Below are 17,981 nucleotides of genomic sequence, written 5' to 3'. Positions count from 1 at the left end.
AGACAATATGATTAATTCTATATTCAACTCTGCGTGTTAAATTTAGACGTTAAAATTGAGAAATTTCAACTATCAACATTTGGGGCTTTTAAAATTTAAATATTGCAAAAAAATACTTTTAAAATGCCTTAATATATAATATATCATGTATTTAAAGCAATAGAGTACTCATTTGTTATATCAGACTTAGCATAATTTTTCAAAAGTCAAATTTATATGAGCCTGTGCCTAAAAATGGAGGTTTTCCAATGAAGGGGGCCTTACATGAAGATGTAATATTTTCCAGCAATTTTAAATTTGTGAAGCTTTTTGATTATAAATAATCCTTACATATGTATTTAATGTACTTTAAATGGAAAGAAAACTTACAAATAACATATCATATTAGTTTAAAAGGGTCTTAGGCCAAGTAAGACTAAAAATAATTTAGGGTCAATTTAGGCCATAGCACATATTTACATTTAAAAATGCATATTGAAGCTATAGGAAATAAAAATTTGTGTCTTTTCTATCATTTCTATACTCAGGTGACATGATACAATAAATCTGAGCACAAAAAGGCTCTTACATTCAACTTTTTTAGCAGACAGTATGGTCTTATACAAAGATTTTTCACTTTTTAGTGAAAAACTTGCATGCAATTTTAGTCTCAACAGGCTTATATTTGAACCACATGCTATCCTACAGAAGTAAAGAAAGATATTGTTTGAAATGAAACAGGTACAAAAGACATAGTTAAGTGCTTTTTATACAAATTTAGTGAGATATTTATTATGGACTTCAACTTTTATGTGCCATGCTCCTCACATTTAACTTGATCCAAACAGGGCGTTAGACGAGGGTCATTTATACAACACATTTTGCTCATATTTTCTGAGATAATCTTCTTTTCTGTAGATTCAGAGTTCACAAATGAGTGATAAAACTGGATTAAAGCATAGAAACACAAAAATTGACACATGAAAACATGTCAGATAGAAAGTCAGAATGCCACTTATGCATCAAAATTGAAAAAGCTATGAAATGCTTATTTTGACCATATAATGCCAAAATTGGTCATTTTTGCAGAAATTCTATCAAATAAAAGTTTAAATCCTTTAGTTTTATGCTATTTGACAAATTGGCACCATCAAATCATTCAGGGAAGTTGCCAAAGTACAGATTCTATATTTCCTGATTTCACCTCTTAGGTCCGAGTACACAGTTATTTCGTAGTGCATTTCTTTTAGACAATAAATGAAAATTAAAAAAATCCCACCTGCGCTTTCTCAATAATATTTTTACAGTGTGTTGTACTACTTTTGGGACAAATTATATCAAAATTATAGAAAACTTCATCAGCTCTAACTCAAAATATGAACAATCTTATGTTAAGGGGGTCTTGAAATCTTTTGACAGCTTCCGAAGTGCTAATTTTTGACCTTTTTCAGCTGGACCTAATCACTACTTTGCATTAATATTTATGACCCAACTTTTTTTACAGTGTCATTTCACCCCCCAACTTGCTATATGAGGCATAAAACATGGAGAAATAAATTTGGAAGGGGTATAACAAAAATTGGCAAGTAACACACTGTCCACACTAAGGACTATATTCGTGGACAACGAAAATCAAAGGACGATAACTGTGTACTCGGACCAGTTATCTTGTGAACAGCACATCAAAAATCCAGGTGAGTGTCAGTTTAGTACAAAGCAGGTTTTAGATTCATGTTACAATAACATGTTCTTGTTCTGAATACATGTACTATTTGCCACTGGACATCCAACACCATTCTTATCTATTTGTATAATAATATGCAACCACCATCTTTCAGATAAATCTAAGCCAGTTGATTCCTGTGAACATGCACTGTCCTTGTATGATCATACCTTTCTATCTGGAGACCAAATTGCAAACTTATGATTTATTTATGTTTACAGAGAAAACCAATTAGCATGTTTCCATGTTGAGCTACACAACAGGATGCTTGTTGTTGGCATCTTACAATGACAAAGAAATCTCAGAACAGTACTGTGACAACAGGTCATCTATGAACAACATAATGCTGTCACATGGAGAGATGTTATCACCTGGTCAGTGGTCATTTGAACAGTAGGTCCCACTCCATGTGCATGTTCAGTTAACAACATAATCTATGAATAAATTGCCTTGCCCAGCTGGATACCACTGCAGAGGTCCAACCATGAACAGTTGGGGAAAAAATGGACACAATATTCGAGCTTGATACAGGTCTGAATTTGGATTGTAATTAAATATTTGACACATAATGGGTTTCTGACACAGAATAACTGTAGTCAAAGAATTGGTTATATGATTTGAATAATAAATTCCAGGTTTATTCTGTATTGTAATGTTTTGTGCTGCACACAACAGTTTCTATTAAAAGAAGATAGCACATTTTCAATAGAATGTACTGTGCTGTGCACAACACTATCTATAAATCAAAGAGCAGATTGCTCTGAGGGATACGATTGCCATTGTTTTTCATTGATACATGTATTAGTATTATTTTCAAAAATGATTCAACTGCACATGTAAAATATTTGCAAAATGTAATTTACGTAATCCCAGTTGTTATTCAACTTTAAAAATAGCCAATCCTCGATACAAGTGTATGAACAATGTACTTATTGTGTTTTATTTTTGTACTATCAATTCCAAGTCGACTTTCCACAGCAGTCACTGAGAGTGAGAGAAGGTATTTCACTTCACACCTCAACACCTATTTTCCTACGTGAATTCTAGGTAGAACTTCATTACCAACTCTTTAAATATTTAATTTCCTTTGGGTCAGTGGGCATGACTCCTTTTCGTACACATTCCCCTGTTTAAATTGCGATCGTTTTTAATATAATATGACGTCTATCGACAGAACGAGTTATTTTTTCTCGACGTATTGTCATTTGACGAAAGTTACTTGCGAAAGGGAGACAACTCGAAGCTATAATATGGAAGACTCCATTTTGGCTGAAGGGTGTTCTAGTTACACCTTTATGTTGTGGACTACTTTTATCTTAACTTAAATGATGCATATGAAAATTATGCAACAACAATAACCCTCAATAGCAGACAGACATAGAAAGGATCTCGTGATTTCAAATTAATTAATGGAATCGGGAATCCAGAGCAACCATTCAATCTGATTCCCCTTCAAGTCAAGAAAACTATACGCAAGCACATACTTACCTAAACAAACCCTAGACTTGTGATTTGTAGCAATGACGTATATTAAATGTTAATTAAACGACCTCCATTTCTTTATGGAGGTACAATATCAAATATCAGTTTCATAACGTGACATATAAGAAAACCCCACTTCAGTTCTTATATGACAGAAATAGATTTATCGATCGGAATTCAGAGAACTCTCCCATGTTATCAAAACTGGGGAATTCCCTCCGACGTGTTTCTTAATTTATAAAAACACTAAATATAAATACTGCTTAATTCCGATTTTCTGTGTTGTTATAAACAAGCATACAAGTCAAGGGAAATATCGAAACATGAAGATTATGAGAAGAACATTATAGGGCAGTTGTTTAAATTCAATCCTTTTGTTTTTTATACCATTTAAAGCAAGACAATCTCAAGAATCTGAGATGTTCCTTGATGTTTAGAATAAAACGGTTGACGTGAGGGCATGGCCCTGAGTCAATGGTATAAGTCTACAGATTGCTTAAAAGCAATCGTATCCCCAAAATACATTGTATGGAATGTGTTCTGCGCCACTCGAAACTATATAATAAAGAATAAACATGGAACTTATCAAAAATTTCAAGCAAAAGAAATTATGCAAATTCTATAATTGAAAATGATTTCAAGTTTAAATAATACCCTGTATAATGCAAATTTTATTGCGGTTGTATAAAAAACAAGCATTCTATGTGTATTTGATGGCAATACATAATGACCTACCGGTTAAAAACTAATTGTTTTGATACAAAATGCTAACTTGATCTATAACTTGTAATGGTGGAATCTATATGACAAATATCAAGTCAATAATTTCAAGCTTGACGAAAAAATGTGGAAAACTGATTATTTGAGTGAACTTTCCAAGTCCAAGGACACTAACTCCACACAAAATCAAACTTGAACTGTAACCTGTCATGATAAAACTATATACCAATTATCAAATCAATATCTTCAAAGAAGTGTGGAAAACTGATTTCCCGGACTGACGGATGGATAGATATACAGACGACATGTGCCAACCTCAAGTCCCCTTCGACTTCGTCCGTAGGGGACTAGTAACTAAGAAAAATTTGCACACAAGTAAGATTCATAAAAACAAGATGAATTCAATGCATTTTATTATTAATAATTATAAGATATATGCACATCACACTGGTACTATCCAGCTTCATAATTCTTATCTGTTTCTCATACCATAACAGATGAAACAAAACAATTTTATCTCCTTTGCAGAAGGCTAATTATTTCCTTGGAAATACAAATGCTTGAAGTGTCTAATATTCACAAAGTAACAAAATGTCATGTGATCTGAAAACATGAAACAAATTTTGATATTCAGGGGAGATAATTATATAGAATATTGATAGAAATTTACAAGTAATCACATTTTCTAAAAATTCTACAACAAAAATGAATATCCAACTTTTTCCTTTTTTCCCCTAGTAATACTTTGAAAGTACTTTTATTCATGGGGAACTTTCGTGGATGACCTTATCCTCGAATTTAAGTGTCCAACGAAATAAAACTACCATTGTCCAAATCAAGACATGGAAAGATCTTCATGTAATTTGACTACTGATATGATCTAGAGAATATATTGAATATCACCAAATCTGAGAATACTATAATAGTAGTCACAGGGGAAAAGCGAAAAGCACTATGAATTACAACTGTAGGCAGGATTACACTCATTTAATCTGCAAAAACCTCTACTGTACAACTCTTGATCTTTTAATTCTCATAAACATATATTTTTGATTGATGAAAGTCAGATTTTCTGGTATTGATATGCTATGATAAAGTGTTCATTTTATGTCGTCATAATTCTGGTACAGATTGGAAATAATAATTTAATGATGGGGATGCTTTTGATAAGATTTATTTTACAATTTAAGATACGCTAATACGATGTTTATGTAACTTTTTTCTTTAGGCGACATGTTTATGGTCTTTAATTTGATGATCACACTCTATCTCGTGTTAATTAGTGTGATCACTCACTGGCAATGTTTACCTTGCAATTTCCTTCAATCCAGACAATTTGTAACCTTCGTTTCTAATGGCTTCAATTTTTTATTTTTTATTTTTTTTAGAAAACTAAAACCCACGAATTCAAAAACCCAAAAAACATGTAAATGTTGCTCAAACCACGAAAATTGATACCCACGAATTAAAGTACTTTCACAGTAGGTGATATTTTGGAGATTGTATAGCCCTATATAATAATTTGTATAGAACATTGTTAAAGTCCTGATCCAGTAAAACTATTTATATCCCTAAAGGACTAAATTAATTTTCACATAAAAATATGACTAAAACACAGAATTTGTTTATAAAGTACAAGAAGAGAGCAGAGTTATTTGTTCCTGTATTTGACCAGAAAAGAATTATAAAGACCAAGACCAACCATAACAAGCTCTGCTTCCACAGACATTCTCACAACATCCTGTAACATATAATACAGAACAAAATTCAAAACAGTATCTGCTTATTGCAATTAGAAAACCCTAGATTTATTTTGAAAATGGAATATTTACAAATGTTTATTTTCCCCATCTTTCGTTAGGATTCAAGTGTAAAAGTAAATCTATAGCTTGTAAATTACAAAAGTAGGCCATCGATCGATAGTCAAATTAGCTCAGATACTTAAAACACTTTCAAACTGCACATTCATTGTAACATGTAACCTTTTTGTCGTATCAAATAGCATGATAGTGAAAAATATTTAATCAATTTGACATATTAAACCGGTTTCAGAAGCTGTGAAGCTACTTTTATACTTGGATCCTCATAGCACTTTAGTGACCATGTGGTTGATTATGAAATGATTATCTTACAAAACTGTTTGACTTCATTCATTTTATGCATTTAATATACATTCATGATTCAAACAAATTCTACAGGCTTTTCAGGTAAGCACATGTACCAATGGCTAGCATGTTTTTATGCAAAGCAAGCATATTTTTAATTTAAATTGATAAAACAAACAAATATTAATTTCAAGAAATATTTCAAAAAGAATTTGTTTTCTTTTAAAGATTATACAAAAATAATGAAACAGTTGAAATTCTTCATAACACACATAAATAGCACTTAATGTACAAAACATAAATAAAAGAGATAAGGAGAAAAAGAAATATATTAACTACAATAAGCAAAATTTAAACTCCATAAAACTGTCATCCCTTTTAATGGACAGACTGCTATCTACTTGAAATTTGCTAATTTCTTTCTAAAATGTTGAACTAAAACATATATGATTTAATAGATAATTACGTTGAAGTACACAATTCAAAGAATCAGTCAACAATTAAACACCATCTCAAAAAATGAAAATGAATCTTAAGGACTATCACATGCAAACCACAAACTATTATACATTTCAAATAGCAAAATCAAACCAATAACACAAATATGTGATTCTTACAGTATCCTAATTACTACTTAGTGAATAACCAAGAAAAAAGCTCTAAGATGTCAAAAGGGTATTTCATCTTATCTGCATGACTAATACAAGCTTTCAGGACCAGTAAAAAAAATAAAATCTAGGGACAAATATGATGTTTTTTTTTGAGTAATCAACTTTTTCCTACCTTTAGATAGTTGTGCATGTTCATTATTTATAATATCATTTCAATGAAACTTTCAAATATATCACGCTTCTTAATCACGGAACAATAAAAATAAGAATGTGTCCATAGTACATGAATGCCCCATTTGTACTATCATCTTCTATGTTCAGTGGACCATGAAATTGGGTTAAAAACTCTAATTTGGCATTTCTTCAAACTTACTTTAACCAATTCATTCCAATTAATATTTTATCAGTATGTGAATTTGAAAAACAGGATTATTTTCAAGAATTACATGAAGTGTAAAATAAAACCATTTTTCTGTACAACCTTTTTAAGGAAGGAAATTAAATGCTTACAAAAAATAATGAAGATCTTTTTTTAACACAATAATCATACAAAAATATAATCAACACTATATATATATCATATATACAATACAAACAGCAACAATTAAATAACTCAACAAAGACTTCAACACAAATCAACATTTTTAAGTCAATTCTATACAAGTAGACAAATTTGTGATCAAAATTTTACATATTTTCATTTTAAATTGACTTATGTATATTAGTATAGCCATAGGCTAAAATTGTTATGACTGCATAATTTGAAACAATTTTTCCATTTAAGAAAAATATATCTTTGTAACTTCACAAAATTGAAGGTCTACAAAATGCAGGCAAACTTATATTGAAGATAACATTAGTCTGTTCTTTATGATGGAGGTAATTTTAATGTGAATCAAGCCGTCTGTAGTATAAGAGGTATGGAACACGAGGGGCAGTGAACTGTAAGACTGTTGTTACTGGAACAATTTTAACATTGCTATCATCAAAGATCACCCATCTATTGATAGCAGGATGGAACACTGCTGTGGTATAATGTCCTCCAGTAGCCTTCTTACCATGGTGATATACAACTGGAAAAAACAAATTAATTGTCAGGTACTTAAACAGTGTTCTACTGTATTAAATAAACTCATCGCAGATACCAGGATTGAAAATTTGTATGTTCTACTGTATTAAATAAACTCATCGTAGATACCAGGATTGAAATTTTGTATACTGTGGATCCATTATTATTTGTTGGATACTAATTTTTGTGGATTTTGTGGGTGGAGGTGAACCACGAAAATAAATCAACGAATAAATTTTCTATAGGCTTGTATGCAGGTTTAGGCAAAACCAAGAAATTAAATATCCACAAACATGCAATTTTTTTATCAATCCACGAAAATAAATAAATCCCCAGTATATGCCAGACGCTTGTTTCGTCTAAATAAGTCTTTAAGACTCACCAGTGACGCTCAAATTAAGTGACATTAATGTTTATACATGTACATCTATTATTATTGTATAAACAAGTCAGTGCTTGTCGTTTGTTGCTGTATAACATATTTGAATTTAGTTCATTGGTTTTTTTTAACATAAATCAGGCCATTAGTTTTCTCATTTGAATTGTTTTATGTATGTTATTTTGCAGCCTTTTATAGTTGACTATGCTGTAAAGGTTTTGCTCATCGTTGAAGGTCACACTGTGACCTATTAGATGTAAACTTCTAGGTCATTTGGTTTCTGGTGGGGAGTTGTCTCATACCACATCTTTTTTTATATTGATTGAAAATTGCTAGAATGATTGTGATCATATGACTGGTGATGTGTCTTGCAAGACAATATTTATCTAAACATTTTTGATCTTTTTCTACAAAATTGAATCAAACTGGCTTCTAATATCAAATCATTATTTTGATATTCCACAATGTAAATGGTTGAAATCAAAATAGTAATATTTTTATTTTTTGTCTTATTCTTATGTGAATTCATACTCTGAAAAGTTCTTAAGATTGTTGTATAAATTACCTGCAAATAATTTATATTGTCTGTAATAGTTAGGGTACTTGTTTTTCACACTGGGAGAAAGTAAATCTGTAAAAAAATATATAAATACATATGTATACAAGTATGCCAAAAGTTTGTCAATTTCTCTACAGCAATTATAAAATATTTATTGTATGGGACATTGGAGATCCATACATGAAAATTTTACATTATATTGAAATTAAATTTTTATTCAAAGTATAAATTTAGCAAACATTTGTCCATGGAGATAAGGGGCAAGCTGTTTTAAATTATTATACAAGCCTTAGAAGGTTTTTATTAACCACTGGTTGCTCTAATTAATGCTGTTTTTTTAACGATTACTTGAAATGAATTTTGTATTGTTTTAGGAATGGAACACAAAAATGCAAGTTATTGCAATGTAACTTGTTTAAGCTAGTGTATGTGAGTGTAATACCCATTTGTTAAAGTTCTGCATGTATGGAACCAAAAATACTATAAAATTGGGACATTTTGTGATATGTTCAGTTACAAGTTACTACACCAAATTAGGACTAAGAAGATCATTAAGGATATGTTACTGAAATATAAGTGAGTGTGGACACTAATATTTGTGATAATCATAAAGTTGAGTACATTTGTTAACACCCTTTCCACTTTTTTTAATTGGACGATAAATATCTACTGCAGAGAAAAAATAAATGGAGAATGTGTCCCCATGGACACAGATGATGACCTCCCCCTGCTTGCATTAAACATCATATTTAAAGCAACATAACTCAAGAACGATAAAAGTGACACTACCAAAATGTGTACATGTTCTGAGTTTAGTGGTAATAAGTAATGTGTATGGGTTTCATAATGTTAAGTTGGGGCAAACTTATATTAGAGAATGGAAACTAAAACTTTTTGCAATTTTTCCAGTTTTAAAGGGCATAACTCTAGAACGGTTAGAGTGACACTATAAAAAATCAAACTTTATCTGTGTTTTGTGGTAATAAGCACTGTGTATAAGTTTCATAACATTTGAGGCAAACTCAAGTTAGAGAACGGAAACCAATTTTGGAACATATGTACGTACAGACAAGGGTAAATCTTAATGCCCCTCCGCTACAGGAGAGGCATAATAATGTACTTAAAAAAATAAATTACTATATGGTTTAAATGTCCCCTCCAAATAAAACAAACCTTTTGTGATTTCAAGATCAATAGTAAAGTTAACATCTTTAAGAAGTTTCTGACTTCCACCATCTTTGTCATAAACAAAACATTTCAAATGTAAGATCAGAACAGGAGGTAACTGTTCTATTGTAAGTTTTTTTGTTATTTCCATCTGAAATAAACATATACCAATTAAGATTAGATGATATGAACACCTATATTTTCTGTTTTTATTTGTTAATGCTATTGGAAGTAAGGAGAAGGATGCATCCAAATGAGTGATCTTATTTTTTCAAATAAACTTGAATCATATTGTAAATCTATCAATTAAATGAATGGACTCCTTGTAAAGAAAATTGTGGCTGCTTTGTCTATTTATTTGATCAGTTGTTCAAAATATTGGAAAAGTTTGAATAAATTGAACCAAGAACTGAAACGGTTTCCATTTAAAAAATAATAAAGTATAAGTTAATTCTTGGTTATGACTAGAACAAATAGTCAATGAAACAAACAGTAAATTATGTATTAAAGCTGCCTTTTCTGAGCAATGATCAATTTTGAGCTTTCAGTTTGGTAAAAAAAATTGCCTTGATATTTCATAACAGTACAGTTTCTATATTTTTCTGATATTGTTTGATTCTTTTTTTCTCTATTGATGGCCCTTTTTCTCTGCTATTTTACTTGTTTCATTTATTTTGATTTGCAGGGTTTTGTATACAATGTTTCCACTCCTTTTTGCAACAACTTACCTCTGCATTTGTTTTAGAGCATGTAAATCCACTGACTGATTCTTTACTGACCATCCTCTCTAATGCCTCACGTACAGTGCATACTTTCTCAGACTACAAAACAGATAAGCAAACCAATTAGTGCATAAACAGTAAAGGTTTAGAGAATATACTGTTATTAAATATACTTATTTTGCAATTGATTCTTGACTTTAAATCTTAAAACATTAAGTGGTATAAAGTTGTACAAATGAAGAAAAATAAAAACGATTCCAAATGTATTCAAATATAAAAGCCAGGTTGCACAAGTAAAAATGTCACAATGTAAGGTAAATTTTTGCTATATCTTATAAATATACATGTAACTGTTCCAGATCATATGAGTATTTGGACAGTATGTGTACAGTCTGGATCGTATGAGTATACGCGTATGGTCCAGTATGAGATGACCATACATGTGATTTGATCATATGGATTATATTTAAACAATTTATCACAACCTTTATTTTTAGTTTTACAAATTCTTATTATTACAATTAGATGTTTAACTGAACAAACAAACAATTGAAATTAAACATTTGTTTAATTGTATATCTGAATCCTATTTTGGTACTCTCGCCCAAGGTGACACTTGCTACAACATTACAGTCTGCACGGTTAGCCACTAGTCCGATGCCCCAGACTAGTAAAATTTCATTCAGACTAGTAAGTTTTTGCAAAACTTTGTTTGGACTAATAAGAAAAATGTCAGAATATTGGTCTTTAGACTAGAAGTTGAAAAAGTTTTTGGTGCAGACTGCAACAAGTAACGTAATATTTTTTTACATTTAAAAATGTACATGTTTGCAGTTCATGCATGTTCCTTTGTATTTGCATTTGTATTTTTGTAAAGTTGCTAAACATTCTAAAACAACTGTCCTCCCATATTATGTTTAATTCAGATATCTTCAATTTCAGTGATCATAATTCAATTAATGTATAACTATAAGAAGATAAGGTCTGATCGACATGCTAAATACAAGAGATTAACAGAGTTGATTAGCTTGATTTTTTTAAATAGAGTATAAAGTTTTTATTTCAATTACAATTGAACTTTTTTATATTAATTTGAGAGTTAAGTAATGTTGATCTGTAATATGCATTTGTATCTTATAAACTTGACCAACTCCTAAATATTAGTCCGACCATATGAGTATTTTCAAAAATTACGCATACGGTCCAAATACTCATATGGTCTGGAACAAAACAATTATATATCCCTCATGGACAAAATGTTTCCTCTGGAATTTAACAGATATTATTATAAAGGTTTTTTTTAAAATAAAAACTTGAAATTTGACAATATAAAAGAACCAAATTTTATAGAAAATTTTATAGAACTGAGTTTTTTTTTAAGGGAAATTTCAGCTAAACTGGAGAGACTGATATTACTACCATGTTGTCATTGCTTAGAAGAACCTTATTATTTTTCAATCTAATCAATGAGACCATGTCAAAATAAACACAAAATGCAATAAATGCACCATAACTGGCTTTTATCAAAATTACTTGATGTATTTTACTAATTCAGTCATTTTTCAAAGATAAAATAACTTAAACCTAACCAATAAATCCGGTCACTATTTTGGAATCTACAATACTAGATTCAAGAATTTGTGATATTTGGACTGACATTTCCTTTGAGGAGGCAGATATTTTCTTGTGAGGTCAAAAAACTGGGATGTCCAATAATGGCCAATATATAGTAATAAGCTTTATTAAGGATCAAAATTACCTGAATGTCCAATTTAAGTGTGAAGAATGGTTCCACAGTTGCTGAATCTTTTGATGTTGTTTTGAATACTGCTGATCTAATGTATCCAACAAAGATATCTGCTAGAGGACTCACTTCAAAATCATTCTGTAACAGCAAAATATGCAAAACTAACTAGTAAGATCAAGAGAAGTAGTATGATTACCAATTAGACAAATATCACATGACATGGTGTATTGAAGTTTTCTTAAAATTTCAGTGAAACTCTGTCATTAGTGCAAGAGATGCAGATTAAAAGATATACCTTACTGTGAAAGTACTTTTATTCGTGGGGTACCAATTTTCGTGGTTTTCGTGGATGACTTTATCCACGAATTTAAGTGTCCAACGAAATAAAACAACCATTGTCCAAATCAAGACATGGAAAGATCCCCATCGGTAGGTTTGACCACTGATATGATCTAGAGAATATATTGAATAACGCCAAATCTGAGAATACATTAATAGCAGTCACAGAACTACAACCGCATGCAGAATTATACCCATTTAATCTTTAATAACCTAAACTGTACAACTTTTAATCTTTTTATTCTCATAAAACATATTGTTGATCGACGAAAGTCAGATTTCCGGTATTGATATGCTAGTATGATAAAGTGTTCATTTTATATCCTCATAGTTCTCCTACATGTGGGAAATAATAATTTCAAGCTGGGCTTGATTTTGATAAGAATTATTTGACAATTCAAGATACGTTTAAACCATTTATTTATGTTACTGTTTTCTTTAGGTGACATGTTTATGGCCTAATCAACACCTTTGATGGTCTTTAATCTGTTGATCACTTTATCATAGGTTAATTAGTGTTATCACTACGATTTACACGGTCAATGTTTACTTTGCAATTTCCTTCAATCAAGACTATTTGTAACCTTCGTTTCTAAAGGCTTTAATTTTTCAATTATTTTTTTTATATTAGAAAACTAAAATCCACGAATTCAAAAACCCACGAACATGTTAATAATACTCAAACCACGAAAATTGATACCCACGAATTAAAGTACTTTCACAGTATTTGCAAAGATATGGGACTACAACATCAAACTAAACAACTGGATTCACTTACTACGGAGTATAAACAAACAATTAAAATGTTACCTTTCTTGTTAGTACACTTTTCTTTTTAGGTCCGACCTGTTCCCATGAATCAGGATCAACATCTTCATCACCACTGTTATCTATTACACCATTAGCTTCATACTCTGTCAAATTCAAGGTCAATTCATTATTATAAAAGCAGATTTTATTTACAATAACCTTAAAACTTGACTGGGCTTATAAAATAAAGGTCATCATTAGAGTTGGTTGTCTGTTTGGCTGCGAAGGATGCATAAAATTTTTGTTATGTATGTCTGGTTGAAATGGGAACAATAAACACATCTTTTAGGGTAAGTATATGGTACACAACCCTTGCAACAACTTTAACTCTTTTAGAGTGGCCTGTTGCAAGACACAATTCTGTTCTTATCCATCATAACAGTCCACTAACATTGTAGAACTTGTTTAATGTGTATCTTTAATTTGCACTAGTGCTGATTATGCATGAAACCTTTGCTATTGGACATTAAACAAGCAACAGACAAACAATTACCAACTACAAAACAAACAAACATTGCTTTATCAAAGAGCCTATATAATGGTCTTCAAGCTTTTTGCACAGATGAACAGTAAAACCAGTCTATCTTAAGGTTACAAAAGTCTTTGCACAGATTCTGACTTGAGATAACCTTTACCTGTTTCCCCTTTGTGTACTCTCATACATGCCACCATTTCTTCATGCATCCCATCAAGTATACAGCTCAGGAATTCCTCGGCATCTTCTTGTCTACCTAACTGTTACAAAAATGGAAAATGATGTTTTAGAATTCTAAATATCTCATTTATCATGTGTTTTTTCCTGATCATGATTTTTGTCGAGCCTTAGACTTTAGTCGAAAAAGCTAGACTAAGCGATCCTACATTCCTAGGCGGCGGCATCCACAAATATTCACTCTGTGGTTAAAGTTTTTGAAATTTTAATAACTTTCTTAAACTATACTGGATTTCTACCAAGCTTGGAAAGAAGCTTGTTTATGCTCATAAGATAGTATCCAGAAGTAAATTTTGTAAAAATAAAATTCCATTTTTCCGTATTTTACTTTGAAATGGACTTAGTTTTTCTGCAGGGAAACATTACATTCAGTCTGTGGTTAAAGTTTTTAAAATCTTAACAACTTTCTTAAACTATCCTTGGTTTGTACCAAACTTGGACAGAAGCTTGTTTATGATCATAAGATAGTATCCAGAAGTAAATTTTGTAAAACAAGAATGTGTCCAAAGTACGCGGATGCCCCACTCGCACTATCCTTATCCATGTTCTATGGACCGTGAAATTGGGTAATAATCTAATTTGGTATTAAAATTAGAAAGATTATACTATAGGGAACATATGTACTAAGTTTCAAGTTGATTGGACTTCAATTTTATCAAAAACTAACTTGACCAAAAACTTTAACCTGAAACTCCCACTTTCATTTTCTATGTTTAGTGGACCGTGAAATTGGGGTCAAAAGTCTAATTTGGCTTCAAAATTAAAAAGATTATACCATAAGCAACAAGTTTACTAAGTTTCAAGTTGATTGGACTTCAGCTTCACCAAAAACTACCTTGACCAAAAACTTTGACCTGAAACTCCCACTTTCATTTTCTATGTTCAGTGGACCGTGAAATTGTGGTCAAAAGTCTAATTTGGCTTTAAAATTAAAAAGATCATATCATAAGCAACAAGTCTAGTAAGTTTCAAGTTGATTGGACTTCAGCTTCATCAAAAACTACCTTGACCAAAAACTTTAACCTGAACGGACGGACGCACAGACGGTCGAATGGAGCCAAAGACCAGAAAACATAATGCCCCTCTACTATCGTAGGTGGGGCATAAAAATAAATCCATTTTTTACGTATTTTACTTATAAATGGACTTAGATTTTCTTCCAGTTAACATTACATACAGTCTGCAGTTAAAGTTTTTAAAACATTTATTAGATTCAAAAACTATCCTGGATTTTTACCAAACTTGGACAGAAGCTTCTTACAATCAAAAGATAGTATCAAGAGGAATATTTTTATTGATTTTTTTCCTCAATTTGTTGAGCATGCGATTTACAGCAAAAGTAGGCGAGACACCGGGTTCCGTGGAACCCTTACAAATTATTTTTTAGAAAATTCTGAGAGCTTTGTATGAAATCTGGTTGTTGTGTAGAATATGCAGGTGTGTGAAATCCTTGAGTCAACAAGCGTGATCTTATAATGTATCACATAATACAATCAATATAAAACTGATAATAGTAAGTTCGGATTTGTAGTTATAGAGAAAATGCTACAGAAATGTGTTTATGTAGGACAGATAAACAGACAAAAGGACAGAGTAAATCAGCCTATTGCTTTAGGTGTGGGTAACAGAACTGTGCTTAATCTAACCAACAAATAATTTTAAAAGCTAAACTGCATTTGAAGTTTTGCTATACATATATTTTTTTTAGCAAAATTTGTACCAAGGAAAAATACTTTTGCCATGTCTTGAATAAATTGTGCCAGTGAGTGCATTTCTTGTCACATGATCATATGTTGAATTATAATTGGACAAACCTTAAATGTTGCTGTATCTTGAAGCACCTGTAGCATTTTGTAAACATTAGTGGGTTCAAACATTTGTCCTGGTGGCAATTCTGGTGGTTGTTTTTTACCCTTGACTGCAAATAAATAATCATTAATAAGCTTTGTTTCAATTATGAGTAAAACCTTAATCTCAATTGAAAAGGGGGATGCTAATTGTGTAAATCAATAAAAGCACTTGTCAGACTTGTTAAACTTTTTTGTATTTAACTGTACAAATGTATTTAAATTTTATCTTTCTATCTAAATTTTGCTGAAAAGTAATACATGTGTATATAATGCAATTGATTGTCTCTCTTAATCCAAGACCTATAAATATTTGAGATCCCTGTAAATATTTATAAGTTTAATTTCTTCAAATATATTTTTTTTTATTCCTTTTTTTCATTTATATATAAGGATCAACAGACCTAAAGGAACATATCAATAAAGCATATGTCTTATTTATTCTTGACTAGCCAAGAATAAAATTATTGCTATATAGGAATATGCAACACTTGACACTTGAACTATTGACTTCATACATCAATAACTTTTTCTTTCTGGCATCTGACATTAACTGTTACCCTTGAGATGTCCAGTAATGGCAGATAAATAACAATACAGTGTATGCATGCAATTATAAAATCTTACATTTGTCTGTTGTTGCTCTTGCACAAGGTGTAAACTCTCCAACAAACTGTATCCTAAAAAAAACAAAAAAACATCACTTGTTTTTAAAGGTATTGATATTTTTTTGTTGTTGAAATATTGCATTTGGAAATAAATGAGGAATGACATAGATGATACCCCGCTAGCATATAACATTACTAAGGGACCTAATTCTAGAACTGTAAAAGTGACGCTACCCAAAATCATACTTGATCATTTTTTTTTTGGTTATAAGCATTGTGTATATGTTTCAAAACATTTAGTTGAGGTAAACTAAAGTTAGAGAACAGAAACGAAAAATCTAGCAATTTTTTTCAATTGTAATGGCCATTTCTCTAGAATGGTAAAAATGACGCCACCAAAACTCAAACTTGATCTGTGTTTTGTGGTAATTATCATGGTGTCTAATTTTCACAACATTTGGTCAAGGCAATAAAGTAAGAACGGAAACGAAAAATTCATCAATTTGTCAATTTTTATAACTCTAGAACAGTAAAAGTAACACTATCCAAATTTGTACTTGATCTATGTTCTATGGTAATGAGCATTGTGTATAAGTTTCATAAAAATTGGTTGCAACAATCAAACCTAAGAGAACAGAACAAAAATTTTCCCCCAATGTTTCCTTTGGTAAAGAGGTATAACTCTAAAAACCTGGTTTCCGACTGAAAGGAGAACAGAAATTTTTGGACATACAGATGGACAGACAAAGGTAAAACTTAATGTCCCATCTGCTACAGTGGGGGAATAATGATTTAACGATACAGCAGCACAAAAAAAAAATGTCATCTTCAGCAATATAATATAATATAAAGTATTGTTTCACTATTGAAATCGACATTTCTGTGTAGACTTATTTATAATGTATTATTCAGAATGGTATTAAACCTCATTCAAACAAGTGGTGAACCTGTTTGTCTGAAACTCTAGCCTAAAGTGGTCATCATTATAACACATAACATTGCTATTCAAGAAAATGTCTTCAACAGGCCAAAAGATACAATTTAATTTTGATGTTTACACTTGGTTCCTTCTGAGGCTTCTCCGGATAACATGCAGCAGGAGTGAGATATAAGATGGGTTTTCTCAAAGTCAGAATAATGAATAATGTCTCCTTGGAGGAAGGGTAACTAAATATATGGTATGTTATTCAGAATGGTAGTAAACCTCATTCAAACAAGTGGTGAACCTGTTTGTCTGAAACTCTAGCCTAAAGTGGTCATCATTATAACACATAACATCTATAATACTAAAATTACGAGGTCCAATTTGTCAGCCGTCATCGGGTAAAAACGACAAATCAAAGAATTCAACTCTATATATAACTAATATAGGACAATGGTGTAGATTAAAAATTACACCACT

At 31.0% G+C, this 17,981-nt stretch overlaps 1 protein-coding gene across 1 annotated transcript in view; it reads right to left on the bottom strand.

Annotated features, from left to right (window-relative positions):
* Positions 1-4,300: 4,300 nt before the first annotated feature.
* LOC139523377 (ubiquitin carboxyl-terminal hydrolase 10-like) overlaps positions 4,301-17,981 on the bottom strand; it is a 31,812-nt gene continuing 18,131 nt past the window's right edge. Inside the window, exons 7-15 of the mRNA XM_071317346.1 lie at positions 16,599-16,651; positions 15,939-16,042; positions 14,048-14,147; positions 13,413-13,516; positions 12,276-12,401; positions 10,523-10,615; positions 9,801-9,945; positions 8,634-8,699; positions 4,301-7,693 (exon numbers count right to left, since the gene is read on the bottom strand). Of these exons, the coding sequence (XP_071173447.1) occupies positions 7,506-7,693; positions 8,634-8,699; positions 9,801-9,945; positions 10,523-10,615; positions 12,276-12,401; positions 13,413-13,516; positions 14,048-14,147; positions 15,939-16,042; positions 16,599-16,651 (979 nt within the window). The 3' untranslated portion in view covers positions 4,301-7,505. The remainder of the gene's footprint in view (positions 7,694-8,633; positions 8,700-9,800; positions 9,946-10,522; positions 10,616-12,275; positions 12,402-13,412; positions 13,517-14,047; positions 14,148-15,938; positions 16,043-16,598; positions 16,652-17,981) is intronic.

This window comes from Mytilus edulis, chromosome 5, assembly GCF_963676685.1.
Source record: "Mytilus edulis chromosome 5, xbMytEdul2.2, whole genome shotgun sequence".
Lineage (NCBI taxonomy): Eukaryota > Metazoa > Mollusca > Bivalvia > Mytilida > Mytilidae > Mytilus > Mytilus edulis.
The sequence above is the reverse complement of the archived record's forward strand: the minus strand, read 5'-3'. Positions and strand labels throughout refer to the sequence as shown.